The 15,898-nt window shown below is 43.2% G+C and overlaps 1 protein-coding gene across 4 annotated transcripts in view; it reads right to left on the reverse strand.

Annotated features, from left to right (window-relative positions):
- Nucleotides 1-722: 722 nt before the first annotated feature.
- RALGAPB (Ral GTPase activating protein non-catalytic subunit beta) overlaps nucleotides 723-15,898 on the reverse strand; it is a 60,643-nt gene continuing 45,467 nt past the window's right edge. For all 4 annotated transcript variants that reach the window (XM_054274576.1, XM_054274575.1, XM_054274574.1 and 1 more), the window contains 10 exons: nucleotides 15,366-15,518; nucleotides 14,553-14,762; nucleotides 13,446-13,604; nucleotides 11,350-11,515; nucleotides 8,499-8,621; nucleotides 7,652-7,788; nucleotides 6,773-6,881; nucleotides 4,372-4,450; nucleotides 3,816-3,964; nucleotides 723-2,239 (listed from right to left, as the gene is read on the reverse strand). In XM_054274576.1, coding sequence (XP_054130551.1) covers nucleotides 2,046-2,239; nucleotides 3,816-3,964; nucleotides 4,372-4,450; nucleotides 6,773-6,881; nucleotides 7,652-7,788; nucleotides 8,499-8,621; nucleotides 11,350-11,515; nucleotides 13,446-13,604; nucleotides 14,553-14,762; nucleotides 15,366-15,518 — 1,479 coding nt within the window. In that variant the 3' untranslated portion in view covers nucleotides 723-2,045. The remainder of the gene's footprint in view (nucleotides 2,240-3,815; nucleotides 3,965-4,371; nucleotides 4,451-6,772; nucleotides 6,882-7,651; nucleotides 7,789-8,498; nucleotides 8,622-11,349; nucleotides 11,516-13,445; nucleotides 13,605-14,552; nucleotides 14,763-15,365; nucleotides 15,519-15,898) is intronic.

The following is a 15,898-nucleotide window of genomic DNA, read 5'->3' on the forward strand; positions in this document are numbered from 1 at the left end:
ATGCCTTTTAAACCAGTGGGCTTAAGTGTGTTTGGCCATTAATTAGCTCTCACAGGTACAAACACAGTGAGGGTAAATTTAGTGTTCGTGCATTAAATTGCTCCTGGCAAGAGTTTGGCAGAGGAATGAGGCTGTCCAAGTTCTCTGCACAGCTTGGCCAACGTGCCCAAACACTGCCCTGGAGCTCCTTCTGCCACGTGCCACCTGGGCAGCACACAGGAATGGGCCAGCCAGCACACATCCTGATACAGGGCTTTTCTTTGGGTGATTTAATTTTTTCACTTTTTATTCATCTGGATCAAATTCCAGAGCTCCTGAACTGAGAAGCCAGTGCACTTGTTCCCTGCAACAAGCACACATCACCTTGGTTGACCACCTCAGTCCTTTCACATGTATTTTTAGGGGCCTGTTTCCATGAACTCTGAAAAACCACAAGGGAAGCCAGGAGCGAGGTCTGTCCTTGGCAGATAAGCTGTAATGAAACAATTAAGACTGCTTCAGGTCAGAACTGTTGCAAAAAGTAGATCTGAAACATCAAAATCCAATGCCTGACAAGTATTACTGCAATGCATAGCACTGTTATTAAAACCACTTTGAAAAGAATGTGAAGAGCTCCCCAAATTCCTGCTCACTCATCCTCTTCCATTGCCTGGTGCTGGAAGCACGAGGATCCTGCTGCTGCTGCCATGCTGCAGATCCCAGGAGTTTGGGAGCTGCACACTCTCTGTCTCTGCTGCAGCAGCTGGGATGGGCCGGGACCCAGAGGGGCTCCCAGGGCTGCCTGCGCCCCCCACACCTCTGAGACCCCAACCCTGGCTGGAAACTTCTTTTCCCAGCACATTCTTTGGGTCCTGAACACACCAAAGCCACAGGCTGAAAATGAAAACTCCTGATCTAGGTGGAAGGGAAGCACTGCTGCCAAACGTGAGAACATACTGGAGATTCAAAACAATGTGAATTATAACTCCAAAGGGGCTTTCATGGCATTTGAATTAATAGGGAAAAGATGAATTTGTGAATTTTCTTTTTGAGTTGTTTAGTCTGTTTAACAGGAGCTTCTGAAAAGTGTTGTAGAAGCTGCAAAAACTGCTCATGCTATAAATAACAGGGAGGAGGCAGTCCCAAAATCTCAGATTTCAATCCAATGGAAGGAAGGCAAGTGATGTTTATGCTTTTTATGGAAATGGTGAGGAGGTGACACAGACACTTGAAAATAAATTAAGTAGTTGCATTATAAAAAGAATTAAAAAATAAAAATCAAGCTACTGAAATAAAATGTGACATTTTGCAACAGATCTGAAAGTCATAACCTCGCTTTTCTAGAATCAAAAGCTCTATCCAATAATAACTCTTTCTGGAAAGTCAGTTAATTCAGGTGATGGTGGTTGTCTCGTATGCAGATGGACTCACTTGGAGCCCTGGTGGGAGTGGCCACATACAGCATCTGGGCTTTTGGCTTTCAGGGCCTGCTTCTTCCAAGCCATCTTCCTCCTCTGGCTTCTGGTACACAGATGGGTTACACTCAGTGAAGGATTTTCTGTGGAGCACTGAAGGGGGACTCAAAATGTCTTTGAAGTTCTTATAGGGGAAGTTAATGCTCTGGAACAGACTCCTCCTCCAAGGAAAGATCCTGCTCTCTTGCCCTTGGACACGTGGGTGTAGCAAGGCATCTAAGGCAGGTTGGTTTGTATTCTTATTTCCATCCTCATATGCAGAGATGGCTTTACTTTGATTGTTTTCCCCTCAGAGCAAGACACCTACAGTTCCTAATTAGTCGGGAAAGGATGACTGGGTGAAGAGATTATTTTGCTAGCATCCAGGAAGACTAGAATTCAGTAATCTTCTGAGGGTAGGTGAATCAATTCAATATCCCAACTGCAATGTTTCAGATTCATTTCTCATTCCTCCCACGTGGTATCTGCTGACTTGTGCTAGAACATGATTTCCTGAATTCCGGAGGGCTGAGAAAATTTGTTGTTGTTATTTAACTGTTTTCATTCATGTAGCCACCAACCTCTGATCCAATTGTCCTGGAAGATAATGACCTAGGGGTTGCAGTTCTTGAGCCCAACCTCCTGGAAAAGTGAGGTATAAAACTCTGGCTCCAGCTGCTTGTTCCGGTATTTATTGACAATATCTGCGATTTTCTGTTTTCGGCGGACGTGGGGGGGGTTGTATGAGTCACTTTCCAGCCTCTTTCTCCGACAAATATTTATTACTGTCTGTCTCACTAGAAAACCTGAAAAAGACACAGCATTTGAATCAAGTTTAAATTCAGTCCTGCACGACTCTTCTGGCCTCCCAGGCAAAGACAATTCTGGGTTCTGTCCCATCTGAACCCAGGGAAGATGTTCAGCACCACCAAGAACTTAACTCCATGAACAGCTGATAGCAGACAGCCATGGTCCCCAGGCTTGACTCACTCAGTGGTACCCTAAACTAACCAGAGGAGAAGGAGGAGTATCCTCAGCTTTGCCAAGCCAAGCAGCTGCCTGGAAGAAGCACCCTCAGGACAAGAGCACAAACCCAGGGCAGCCAATACAGGAGTCACAGTACCACAAACCCAGCTGTGCTGCACATCTGGACCTTAGGTGGGCCCTGAGGTCATACCAGGTAATTCCAGGGGAGCCCTGAGAATGAAAAAAGTACCTGTCAGCACCTTTTTCCAGTAGGAACTGCAGAGCCTTCCCCTTGGAAAGGAGATGAGGAAAGACCTGATGGGTTGTGGCTGCAAACAAATTTCTCTTCCCCTCACTGCCCTGTCACTTTTGTCACCCCTCTGTAACTCACACTGCTGGATGCAGATGGAGGAGGAGGCAGGGAATCAAAGTAGTAGCACTCAAAAGCTGGCAGCTAGCTTTATCTTACTTTATTCTGAAAGGAAATTTCTATGCTTCTAAGGAAGCAAGCATCCCTTACACCCCTTTGCTGCTCTTAAGCTCCTTCTCAAAGACAGAAACATGTAGAGAATCTCACTGCACACAAACTACACCTGCTGAACTTCGAGATGAGAAAAATTTCACTGTATTAACAGTCCTGATGCAGCAGAAAAACAAGCCCAACTCTAGGAAAACATACCTGATAGTTTTTCAGTAAAAGCCACTGTCATCAGCTGAATTCATAAAAGTTATTTAAGGGCCCAGGTCTGGCTTCAATTTGCCAATCACTGAATTAAGCATACAAGCCCCAGAATCTGAAAGTCACCTCCAACAGCAGGTATGTACAGGTATCCTAATGTTCATGACTTCATTTTACTCTGTGCTGTGTACTGCTCTCGCTGGGTGGGACTTCCAGGTACTGAAGCTAAATAGCACCAATACCAGGACAGGTCCATGAATCCATCCAGGAACAGAGGAAAAGGCAGAGGGTACACATGGAACCTGTTAACACACACCTGCATGGTATTTTTATTGAACACAAGAAAATCCTCAGTTGCTGTGGTTTTAATCCCTGTCTGGCTTCTAAACCAGAAGGAACACACAGCATGCCAGCAAAGTAACAAATTCCACAGCACCCTCTGGTGCACCTTGGATCTCTGTGCTGAACACCAGGGTCACATTTTGGATCTCTCCTATTTAAACAGGCCCTGTTCCTACTTCCAACACTCCTTCCTGCTATTCTGGCAGCCAAGTGCTGCCCACCTGCTCCCTCTGCTGTTCCTGCTCCCACAGCTGCTGCAAAAAGCAAGGCTTTCATTGGTTCAGCAATGCCTAACACTTTTTCCAAAGAAAGATTCCAGACCATGTACTTTGCAGATATATCATTATTATTAAAAAAGCCAAAAACATGAACATCCCTAAAACTCTTTAGCTTACCAAGAGCTCTCCTACTGACTATCATTCCATCCACCAGTGGGATAACCATGTTGAATTTCCCAGTTGCTCCTTGTAGTTTTATCCTGAATAAGCCAGTGTTTAGAGGATGGATGAAGATCACAGGAACTTCCTTCTCAGGAATGGTAGATCTTAAGGAAAAACACAATTGTTGAATCAGTTTTAAAGCACTATTTCAATTAATGACCCCTTTAAGTGTTAAAAGAAAGTTTTAAAATGCCTCATGGCTAAGGCAGCAGGATCCTGGGGCATGTTGTGAACCCTCAGAAGGGCTCTGTCAGTTGTGCCATGCCTATGATGTCTGTCCCCACAGGACTGGAGAGCCCTGCAGCCAGGCTACAGTGTGTATGCAGCATTAACCACTCATATGGGAGCCAGTCAGGAGGGAGGCCCACCACAGACTCAGATAATACTGCACGTTTTCTGTTCTTTAATTTATATTTTATCTGCAGTGATATGAAGAAGTCTTTCACTTTTTCAACCAAAAACCAGTCCACTGAGAAACCAATAAAAATAAGGAAAATAAGAGTGGCCTTACCTCAGGGAAGTGCTACTATTGGCTGTGGTTTCCACACCAGTGCTAGTCTCAGATAGCAGATCAGGGAGGGGGAAGTTTTCTGTAAGAAGAGGATGCACCAAATAAAGTTTATATAACACAGTTTTGCATTTTTTTTCTTTTTGTTTACAAGGTAAAATTATTTATCATCAGTCAAAACCATGCAGTCCTCAAGCATTTATAGCAGTAGTGTTCTTGCACAGCATCTTTGGCTTCCAGTTTCAGCATTCATGGAGGGTACACACACCTCAGCCATCTGCACTCAACAGATGAAGTCCCAAACCTCAAATTCTCTCAATCCAAAGGTCTAAAATCTCTAGGGGAACCATGAAAGCAGGAAGGGGATGAACTACTTCAACCACAAAAAGATCTTTCCAATTATTGTTCACTACATCTTCACCCATTCACAAGTGATCAGCCTCCAGAATACTGCAAGGAGCTTTGAACAATGCCAACCACTCACACCTACGGTTTCCTTGAGCCCTGATCCCACAAACACGATCTCCTTCCTCAAATCCAAGCTCTCTGGATCTCTACCATAATCTACAACTCTGCTGCCATGCAAGTGGTAACAAAGACTGGATAATGAACATGAATGAGATAAAAGTAAGAACTTGAGTCCCTTAAGGGGATTTGGCACTTCTCACCACCTTGTTCAGGGGTTAGGAGAAGTTCAGAATTACTCACAAAAGTACAGTTCAGGCAGCAGGAGAGTGCTTCCAGCAGAAGGAGCCTAAGGCCCAAATCCAGATGAGACCACCAAAGCTGGGATGCTAAGTGCACACAACAGCTGGAGCAAGCAGAGGGAGCTCATGGCAAGCCATGGACACACTCTGAGATGGAGCAAGAGGGAGGGCAGGCAGTTGGACCCAGGGTGATAACCTCGACTACAAAGTGACAGCTTTTCAGTGTCCAGACTCAAAGAGGTACCAGAAGCATAAGGCCAAAGCCAAGAACATAAGGAGCATATGGCAGAGCCTCTGGGCCAGGAGTCACTTCCAAGAGCTGCCCTCCCCTCCATCCAACTGCCAGGCTTACTGAGGCTCACAAACTCATTTCTGCAGCTTCAGGCCCAGAACTCTGGGAGATTCCTATGGCTGCTGAAAGAAACAGTCAAGCAGTTGTGCCTGTGTAGCACAGCTGGTGTCCCAGCAGTGAAGGGGGTCAAACTGCCACCCAAGAACAAAGTGGGTCAGGGACACCAGCTTGGAACAGACTCTGGGCCAATGTCTGGACAAAGAAATGATGATGCAGAACTTGCTGTTTGCTTCCTGATCTCAGTAAGGCTCTGAGGGACACGCTGTGGACAAGGTGGTCTTCCCGAGAATTTCTATCTACACTTAACAGGAAGCTTCCTACTGACTGCTGCTCCCATTCCCTTAGTCTGGAAGGAGCTAAGGCCTTAATTAAGGTCCACCCTTACTGCCAGACTGGGAACCAGGATTAGAAATCAAAGACAGAATAAAACAGCAGTTCCTGGCCAGTCTTGCAGACACTGGTGGGCTAGGCCAGTGCACAGAAACTCTCACATAGCACTGAGGCCAGGCCATGGCTTGGAACCAGCACACAAGAAACTCCTGGGGACAAAGAATTCCTCAACGCTGCTGCTGCTCACCATGGCCATGCCATGGCTGTAACAGGATAAGCAAAGCTGGGTCTCTCCCAGAGCAGCAGTAACCTGAGCCAGAGAGGAAACACCAAACTAAGAAAGTTGCACAAGGAGCCGGAGCTTGCCTGAGCAACACAGCAGAAAGGGAGCATGGGGCAGGCACCCTGAGTGCAGAACAGAGTCCTCCCCTGACGAGAGAATATGGAGTTCCAAAGGTGCCTTCACACCAAGGAGGATGATCCCTCCAGCACAAAAGCAGGAGGTGTCAGAAGCCAGTATTTTAAAGGAAGAGAACCAGATCCACTCCTAGGAGACAACAGCCAAGGAGGACTCAAAAGCAGGGGAACACACCTGCCTTGGGTGCTGAGCTTAAGAAGGTTCATTACAGCATTTAACAGGTACTGCAGTGCTAAAGGAACCTTCAGACCTCCATATGCCACCGACTCAGGTACACCCTTATGCATCACAACTCAAATACTGAAGAACTGATTCAGAATCTTAGTGTTATAGACATTAATAAGGACTTATTTTGATTGTGAGGGTGGTGAGGGCCTGCCATAGGTTGCCCAGAGAAGCTGTGGCTGCCCCATCCCTGGAAGGGTTCAGGCTGGATGGGGCTTGGAGCAACCTGGTTTAGTGGAAGGTGTCCCTGCACATGGAAGGGGGGTGGGACTGTGGTTCCATGGCCTAGCATTTTATTTAATTAAAAAAAAAAAGAAGGGGTTTTCCTCTGCTTCCTACCCCATTGTTACTTTAGTTTGAAGTTGTACATACCTATATCATCATAGCGCTCCACCCAGACCACATAGACTTTGGTTTCAGGTCCCATTGGGGGGATGGTCCGGCCCTGAGGCATCCTCTTGGATCTAGCAGTAGGACTGAGCTGTTTCCAACATAAGGGAAGAGTGGCATTTGCAAACATCATAAATCCAACAATGCAGCTAACAAGTATTTCCCAGCTGCTCCTCAGTCATTCATATCTCAGCCAGGTACAACCTCTGCCAGCTATTGAGCAGGGGCAGCTGTGCTGGAGCTACTCACTGCAATCTGGGGCACCAAGCTACTAGTATTCAATACAAACTAATATACATATATAATCAACCTTGAATCAGTTATATGTTTTTCTTAATGTTCTTGAAGACCTTAAATGAATAACTAAATATACATTTGGAAGTGAATTCTAAACAAGTAATCAGCAGTAATAAGTCTTTCGCTTACAGCTACAACAGCTCATGGTTTTCTGCTTTGTTAGTGTAGAAAAGCAACTTCTGGTACTTCAGACACAACTGACACTGTAACTGGGTAGGTAAGAAAAGTGTTCATATCTATCCATCCCCAATTTCCAAGCATGGATTTGAGGCTGAATTACTCTGTAAATACTGCCTATACTCTTCCCTGCATGCATTTCAAGATTTCAGGATGCAGAGTATTACCACTTAGCAAGATTACATTACTTAGCATGTCTAAGTGTTATATTTATCTTCTACTGTAGAGGCAGGACCAAAGCAGATATCAAAGATTAATGACAAGAAACAAATAGTTCTACACATCAGGAAACCAAATCATAGACGATCAAAAATTCTGAGCATTGCCAGCATGCCTCTTGAAAGTAAAAAAAAAGAGCACCATTTTTTAATGCAAGTTTTGCCTTACCCGCTGGGAGGGATTAAGATTGTCTGTATGATTGGGGAAGAGTTCAAGTGTCAGAGGCTGCTGCTTCAATATTCCTGGCAGCAGATCCATGTTGGAGTCACTTTCTTGGTCAGAAACACTGCTTTCCAGTGAATCAGCTGTAAGTCAGAAGAAAAAAAGATGAGTTTTTTCTATTCTTCCACCAAAAAAATTAGGCTGCCATCATATATAAGGTTTTAATACTAAAAACTGTAAGGCTTCTGCAACTAGACATGCATAAATGTATGGTCAAGTCAATATAGTCCTCATAAGCAGGAAGATAAGTTAGGAGATAATTGCCTGTTATTCCAGAAACAGACTGCCAATAAAGCACTCCCTATGAGCTTACACACATCCCAGCAATTTCCTATAGAATAGTCTCCTCCTTCCTATGGCTACACCACATTTTATTCCAGGCAACTTTTAGCATGCCAAGAATGCCATGAAAGCTGTTGCTTTTCTACTTAGCAGTGGTACAAACACTCCTGTATGTGCTGCAGGAGCACACCACTGACAGGAAAGGAAAATAAAATGGCATCACCAGTTAATGGCAAACCACATGTCCAACCTAAAGCACCCTGGCAACAACAGAACTGCTGTGCATACCTGGACATCTACAGAGGTTCAGAGAAAGGTACAGAGCAGATGCCACATCTGGAAGGAGTTTAAGGATTAGAATGCTGTAATTTAAATGTCCACACCTTTCTGACAAGGATCTTGCTAAACACGCTACTTAGTTAATTGATTTAGATTTTACTTCTGAAAGAGTTCTCAAATAAAAAAACTGTTGGTTTCATTTTTGTATAGAGCATGTACAGACAGATCTTACTCAGTGATTCCACTGGTGATGGGACAACAAAGGCGATTTCTGTCAGGGCATCTGCATAATACAGCACCTTCTTCTGCCCATTGAAGATACTTGCCCCAACATCTTCTGAGATAGTTAGATCATCTGAAATGGACGGAAAAGGAGAGCTCAGCCAGAAGGAAACTCTACTTCTTAACACTCTGCATCAGAAATGACCTTGAAATACAAGGTGCAATCAATGAGAAGAAATCATGCAAATCTCATTTTAAAATGAAAGGAGTCAAATCTCATGGCTAACAACCCTTCTCAGGTAAAAATTTTTACTATCTTGAAGGAAAAGGCATTTTTGGGTTGGGAATGGCTTCATTTTGAACACACTTCCAATGTACTAGATTCTTTATTTCCTAGTACTCTAGTAAGCACATCTGCCACAAGAATATATCTACTGTCCATTTCTGAACATTCCATCCAGCAACATCATGCAGTTAGTCATTCAATTTTATCATTTCAGTCTGATACTATTCTAGAATTCCAAGCCAGCTTCTACAGGCTCTTCTCAGTCTTTTCTCTGTCAAGCAGAGTTAGAAAAAGATCTGTTACCAATCAATGCAAGAAAGGTCCTCATTTTCAGTCCCCACTGATTCCCTCACCACAACTGACCAATACAGGCTGCCAGAGCAGAGAGAGAACTTCCCTCCCCTCTTTTCCTTCCCCATGTCATCTCCGGAAAGACTAGCAAGGACATTAAAATGAATTGTTTCTCTGATCCAGGTTACAGAAGGGTTCCTGGGACAGCTGTCTCAGCAAAGCCACTGGAGCAGTGAAATTCAGCATACTGACAGAGAAGTGGCCAGAGACATGTTGAAGGCTCCAAGCCATTCTACAGCATCAGGAAATAATTCCCACATCTCCAGTGCACAGGCTCCCAAGGAGCAGCACCACAACTTGAACCATCTCTTTAGGAACTTCTTTGTTTTTGGGGGGTCTGCAGGGAAACATTCCCATGAAATTATTTTAAGCACATCTCACCAGAAGCTATTTTAGACTCACAGAATCATTGAGGTTGGAGATCATTGAGGCTGGAGTCCAACTGTTAGCTCAGCACTACCAAACTCACCACTAACCCATGTCCCCAAGTCCTACACCTGTGCAGCTTTTAAATCCCCCCAGGGATGGTGACTCCACCACTGTCCTGTGCCAGTGCCTGACTACCCCTTCCATAAAGAAATTGTCCCTAACAGCCAATTTAAACCTGCACTGAGGCTATTTCCTCTCATTGTGTCATTCATTACCTGGGATACTGACCCTGACCTGGCTACAATGCTTTTCAGGGAGTTGTAGAGAGTGAGGTCTCTCCTGAGCTTCCTTTTCTCCAGGCTGAGCCCTTCCAGCTCCCTCAGCTGCTCCTCATTGGACCTGTGCTCCAGCCCATTCATCAGCAGAACCACATTAGAAGTAACCTGCCCTTCCTCCCTTTCATTTCTGAATGCATTTTCTGTTTCCTTCTTCCCTGAGCTGGTTGAATTAATTCAGTTATTTAGTGGTCTGTGTTTTCATTCAAATGGCTGAAAAAATTCGAGCTGAAAAGTCCACATCAAACCAGGTCTCCTGCTAATTCAGGGACCTGCCTTCTGCAGCTGTTCTGACACAGCCACTGCAAAGGGAGGTCAGAGGGCTATGCCTCTGAGAAAGTACAGCCTGACCCTGTCCTTAAAGCAAAATTAAATCCAGACCTGGCCATTCTGTAATCCATCCTGACTTGCTCAGAAAAAGCAATACCTCTGCACTCTAACCTCTCGTGAACACTTCCAGCCTTCTGTGGTTTGTACTTTTATTCCATAACTAAGGGAGAAGCCTCCAGCTGGCTGCAGATACAGGTGAAGGGCACTCCTAAGTGAATGGACAGCAGAGCAAGTGCTGCAGCTGTAATAGTGTCACACCTGATGCCAATATCAGGTCCAGGATGGTGAACAAGCTGCACCAGCCTTGCCACTGCCTTTGGGTGGCCAACCAGAGGCTGTGGCTCTGCAGATCAACCAGAACAGGTCTGGGCCTTGGAGCAGTGACACTGAAACCAGCCCAGATACTACCAATTCCCAGAGGATCTGATCAAGTTGTCCAAGGGAGAAGCTAACCCAACCCCCAATTTCCCATCCTGGGATGGCAGCTCACAATCCTGAGGATCATTTTGGGTGACAGAATGGGGAGAGGGTGGTGTATGACAAGCTCAGGGTAGGAATTGCTCTAGTGGAAAAAAGCAGAGCCAAAAATGCAAAACAGAGAGCCATGTGGGGGTTCCAACACCTCCAGGACCTATAAACAGCATCTTGAGTCAATATTTCATTTTGATCTACTTAGAGAACACACAAAAAAAAAAAAAAAAAAAGAAAAAAATCACACTGTATTTCAAGCCTATTTGCCAATACACAGAACAATCTGCAACAGACTTCACCTGAATACTGGTTTGGAATAATATATTAAAGACTCTTCAAATCTTAAAAAATATAGCCCAGAGGTATTTCTTTTGCTGAGGCTACTTTCTCCCAACAACATACAATTAGTTTTGCTCACTCTGACTTGAAGCTTCATTTAATATTTACATGTTTCTTTCTAGCAAATATCATTAATCAAAAAAATCAACCAAACAAAAACCCCAAAAACAAAAACCCCAAAATCAAAGAACAAAAAAAAAAAAAAAAAAAAACACCAAACCAAAACAAACAAACAACCACCAAAAAAAACCCACCAAAAACAAACCAACCACCAAAAAAAAGTGTGCCGGTGTTCAGATAGGTACACAGGAGCAAAAAACTGTCTTATAAAGGAGCCTAAACATTTTCATTTACTACAAAGGACATTTACTATGTCTTACCTTGTTCAGGTCCCTCTTCATCACTGCAGCTGTTGATTGACCAGCTTGTTGAGACATGACCAGTCCACCCAGGGTGCTTCCCAACATCAACAGACCAGCCAAGAGACAGCAAGAACTCCAGGAAGTGAGGCTGAACAATTCTGGAAGACTCCATGTTCTTCAGGATCTGAAACCACCAGCAGCACCATGTTGGTACAAAAGCAGGAAACAAGTCTCTTCCTCCCCAGCTTTTTTAATTAATTTTTTGTCACCAAAAATTTTGCCCAAATATAGCTAGAGCACAAGCCTGGAACCCCAGACTTTCTACGTGGACATTACTCTCTGCTCCTCAGCATCCCCTTACCCTGCTTGGTCTTGTCCTATTCAATCAACTTGGCTTTCTGCCAGCATTTTCAAAGCCTGTAAACCAGTGAATTAAATGGCTGGAAATTCTGAGACTCAAGCACCCATCAGAAAAAACACTGAGTACTCAGTGCAGAACCTGCATTTACACCAAAGGTAACACAAGAGTTTTCTAGACTGTTTTCACTATTAGACCAAGTTAAAATTTGAGGTGATATTTTCCTCACTACTCACCTGTACATGACACAGACTGCTCTAAAGGGCAGGTATCACAGCCCATTGAAGTATGAAACAGATTCTTCCAAAACAATTTTCAGTAGCAGTGAGTGTGCACGTCAATCAAACATCACACCTAAAGTTTAATTCTACTTCTGACAGAGATCTGGGATGTTTCCACATGTTAAGGCAATTTTTATCTCATTATGACCAAGTGAGAGTTGAGCCCTTCACCAAACAGCACACAAGGACACATGTGATTTGGATACCAGAACCACTGGGGTTGGTGGAACAAACAATCCATTAATTCTTTCCAGGCCATGCAGGAATTTGTTTTGTGGCAGAGGCAGCAATCATTTTGGCTTGTGCAGGGGCAGAACACTGGGACACAGGCTCCAACAAAGCAGAAATTGCAGGGATGAGTGCTGAAAGGAAAGCTTTCAGGCTGGAGGCTTTGTGTAGCCACATAGTCCTGACACTCCATCCTCATGCCTCATACAGTGCTCAGCAGTGACTAGACACACTGCATTGAAATATTATTAATCCTCATTACTGAGCACATTGAAACCATAGCTGTGCTTCAGAAAAAGTCAGGGTAAGTGTGGGCTGGAAGACATAAGAGCTCCATAAGAGCATATAAACATTCTGCTAGTTCCACAAGTGCATGTCTCAACTCAAAGGCAGACCCAGCATATCTTGTTTCACAGCTCCCTTTGCAGATGAAAAGATTCTGCACTGGCTACTCTGAATGACAATTTGAACACTCACAGACAGATGATCCTGGTTTCAAGAACTGCCACCCACATCAAAGCAGAAGGTGCTGCAGTGTTCTGCCAACTGTGCATTCACAGTGACACAAGGAGTTGGCACAATGATTTATTAAGGAGGCCACGCTTCTACTCTTTACTACAAGAGTTATGAATGGAATGAGAAGGTACTAGAGAAACAGAGAAACATCCTTTCCTAATGAGCCCATTAACCCTCTTAGCATGTTTCTAGGTCACAAAGAAGTCCCAATTTAGATTTGCACAAATTAACCTGATTAACCTAATCGCCTTTGAATCTAAATATTATGGCTTAAAGACTTACAATGCAATAATACTTCCTTACTTGCAGAAAGTTTTTTATTCCTTTAATATTTGTTCAGCATTAGAATGAAACCAAACTACCTTGACATTGCTCATTGCTGGAACAAACTGCAACCTTCCCTGCAAGCTGAGCCAACAAAGCTGAAATGCCTTTCTGATCTGAATCTTTGAACTCTACAAATAAGGACAATAAGGACAGAACAGATAATAAAAATACTATTAATATTATAATATATATCTTATCTATATTTTAAAATACAGTGATTTGTTACAATAATCCTAAGTGTGAGCAACGTACTTGAACCTACAGATGAAGGGAGTATGCAGTGACTTGTAGCTCACACTGGTTCTGACACTCCACCCTAATCACCAGCACTGATGCTTTACTCGCTTGGAAACTACTAGAAACCAGACAACACAGGCTAGTTGGCACTCTACATTTTCACTTACCTCCTGGCTAGTTTTCTGGCCTGCCTTCATGTAGAAAATGAAAACAGTATCAAAAGGACGACACGGTAACAAATCCAAGTAGCCAAGGTCATCAAAAAACCCAGGAAGAGCAGAGTCAAGTGCAATCAGGTGAGGAGGTAGACGACTGTTAGTAGGTTCCTGCCCAACAGACAGAGTTCAACAGCTTAAAAACCCATCTACTAATTTAAAGGTCTTTATGGCTTCAACGGCAATCCATTAAAATATAAAAAGACAGCTTCCCTTCTCTAAGAGCAAAATTATACAGGGACTTCTGATGCAATATAATCTTGTCACTGTAAATGAGTAACAGCAAGCATAACAGGTTGACAATTTGTTGCATTCCACTCTCATTAAATAAAAGTGGTACTTTGCCAGTGAGAGACATAATATTTTGCTCAAGAAGAGCACACAACAAAAACAGCAGATGCTTTCAGAACATCACAGCCATGCACACAGTTGCATGTGCAGTTACAGATTAACTTAAATACCAGTGATATGTAATATACTGAGCATTTTCAGACATAATTTTTGCTAACGCTCTATAGTCTAGTCCTCCTGACAGCTTTCTGGAAGGAAAAAACAACAAATACAAGGGAGACTCCATAAGTAAGAGGCAGAATTTCAAATTAGGAATATGAATCTCCTCTAAAAATAATTATTTTGATTTTACAAATAAACCTCGACATCTACTATGTACCAAGTGTTTATGTATGATTAAACCACCTCAGCACAACCACCTCTGAAGCAAAACTTCTATGGCAGTTATATTTCAGAGAGTCTTCAAGGACCATCCCAAAACCTAACTCAAGTTGTAATAGTGATTTTAAGTCTGAACATCTGAGTGTGATGGCTTATAACAAAGATACAGACACCTATTCAGAGCATTATCAGCTTGAGGCCCAGCCTTTCACAACCTTGCTCTGAATCCTGGAATACTGGATTCTATCACTTGATTTGATTAGATTGCAGCTGAACAGCAGCTGGAAGTACATAGATCTTCCACTGACAAAACTTATTTCTCCTTTTGTCAAGCCAGATCACATGGGAACTGGAGGAACTGCACAACATCAAGAGGTATCAGATCACCTTCAATGCCTCTAATGAGAGGAACCCGAAGTGAGAGAGGAACAGACGCGCTGTCTGGAACTCCTGCGCTGGCGGCGGGGGCTTGCACTCCGTGATGGGATCAGGAAAGCTCTTCTTCCGCCACTCCTCTTCACTCCTCTGATCTATGGAAGTCTCAAAGACAATCTGCTGAGCCATGCCATTCCTCAGCTTCTCATGGCGCTCTTCAAGCTGGAAAACATTGCATGAACTGCTGATGTCACCAAAATTACAAATGTCCACTAAGAAAACAATACATCACTTAGGAAAGCTCTACAGCAGCAGTCCACCACCAGAATGGTTACTAAAACACTTTCAAAAAGACCTTGCAACACTGCAAAGTGAGCACCTTAACACCTGTTGGCATAGGAGAGCTCTGTGAATATCCAGTATCAGCCATGGCTTCTCCTATTCAAGAGGACAGAAACTAAAACAGATCCTGTGAAACTTTAAAATATGAGACATGCACTCTTTTCTTCCCTCAGAAAGGTCTCAAAAAAGACCCTTCCATTTCCCCAGAAGAAGCAACAAATGCAAGTCATTGTTTCCTACAATACCAGGATATTAGGATCAGTAATAAAACATGTTGAGCAGTGTCTCCCAAATAACACAACCAAAGCACTGGCATCTTCTTGGAGAAGTGCACAGATATAACCAATTTTCAGAGGTTATTATTCCATTAATATAAAATTGGATAAGCCAAAGAGTAAAACTATTTACACTAAGACGTAAGTGCACAACTCATGAACAGACCAAAACCCCAAGAACAAAATCAAGTCAGAGACAGTTACTTACTTCCTGATTCACAATTTCATGTAAATCTGGAATGCTCAAGTCAGCTTTCACAAATGGAATCTTGTCCACTTCTTCAGGAAAAGGGCGTTGTTTCACACTGTGTTTCAACCCAACATCATTTTTGGGAGCTGGTCTAGGTTCTGGTACAAATGTCTGACAAAAAAAGGTTGTTTTTACATTCAAGGTATTGCATCAATAGACAATATCATAACAGATGAAAAACATTTTCCCTCCCCACCAAAACTACAATAATCTACTAGTGAGCAGCATTATTAAAAAACATTAAATATTTTAAACTAATAGACTTGTATTGAAAAATGTGACTGTAAATTTTAAAAAGACAAAAAGACACAACTGTCCATTTTGAAATCTATGAACTCTGCTAAGCATCTAGCCTGTAAACAGTTGCAAACCACCACCCCCCCCCCCCAAAAAAAAAGTAAGCTTACATAGCAACATCTTATTTTCAGCCCATTCTAACTGTATTCAGAGAAAGCTGGCCAGTATTTGAGAAGCTCCATTTGAACCCTCCT

Source organism: Melozone crissalis, unplaced genomic scaffold, assembly GCF_028551555.1.
Source record: "Melozone crissalis strain CALT ecotype California unplaced genomic scaffold, PUWL_Pcris_2 ptg000017l_1, whole genome shotgun sequence".
Lineage (NCBI taxonomy): Eukaryota > Metazoa > Chordata > Aves > Passeriformes > Passerellidae > Melozone > Melozone crissalis.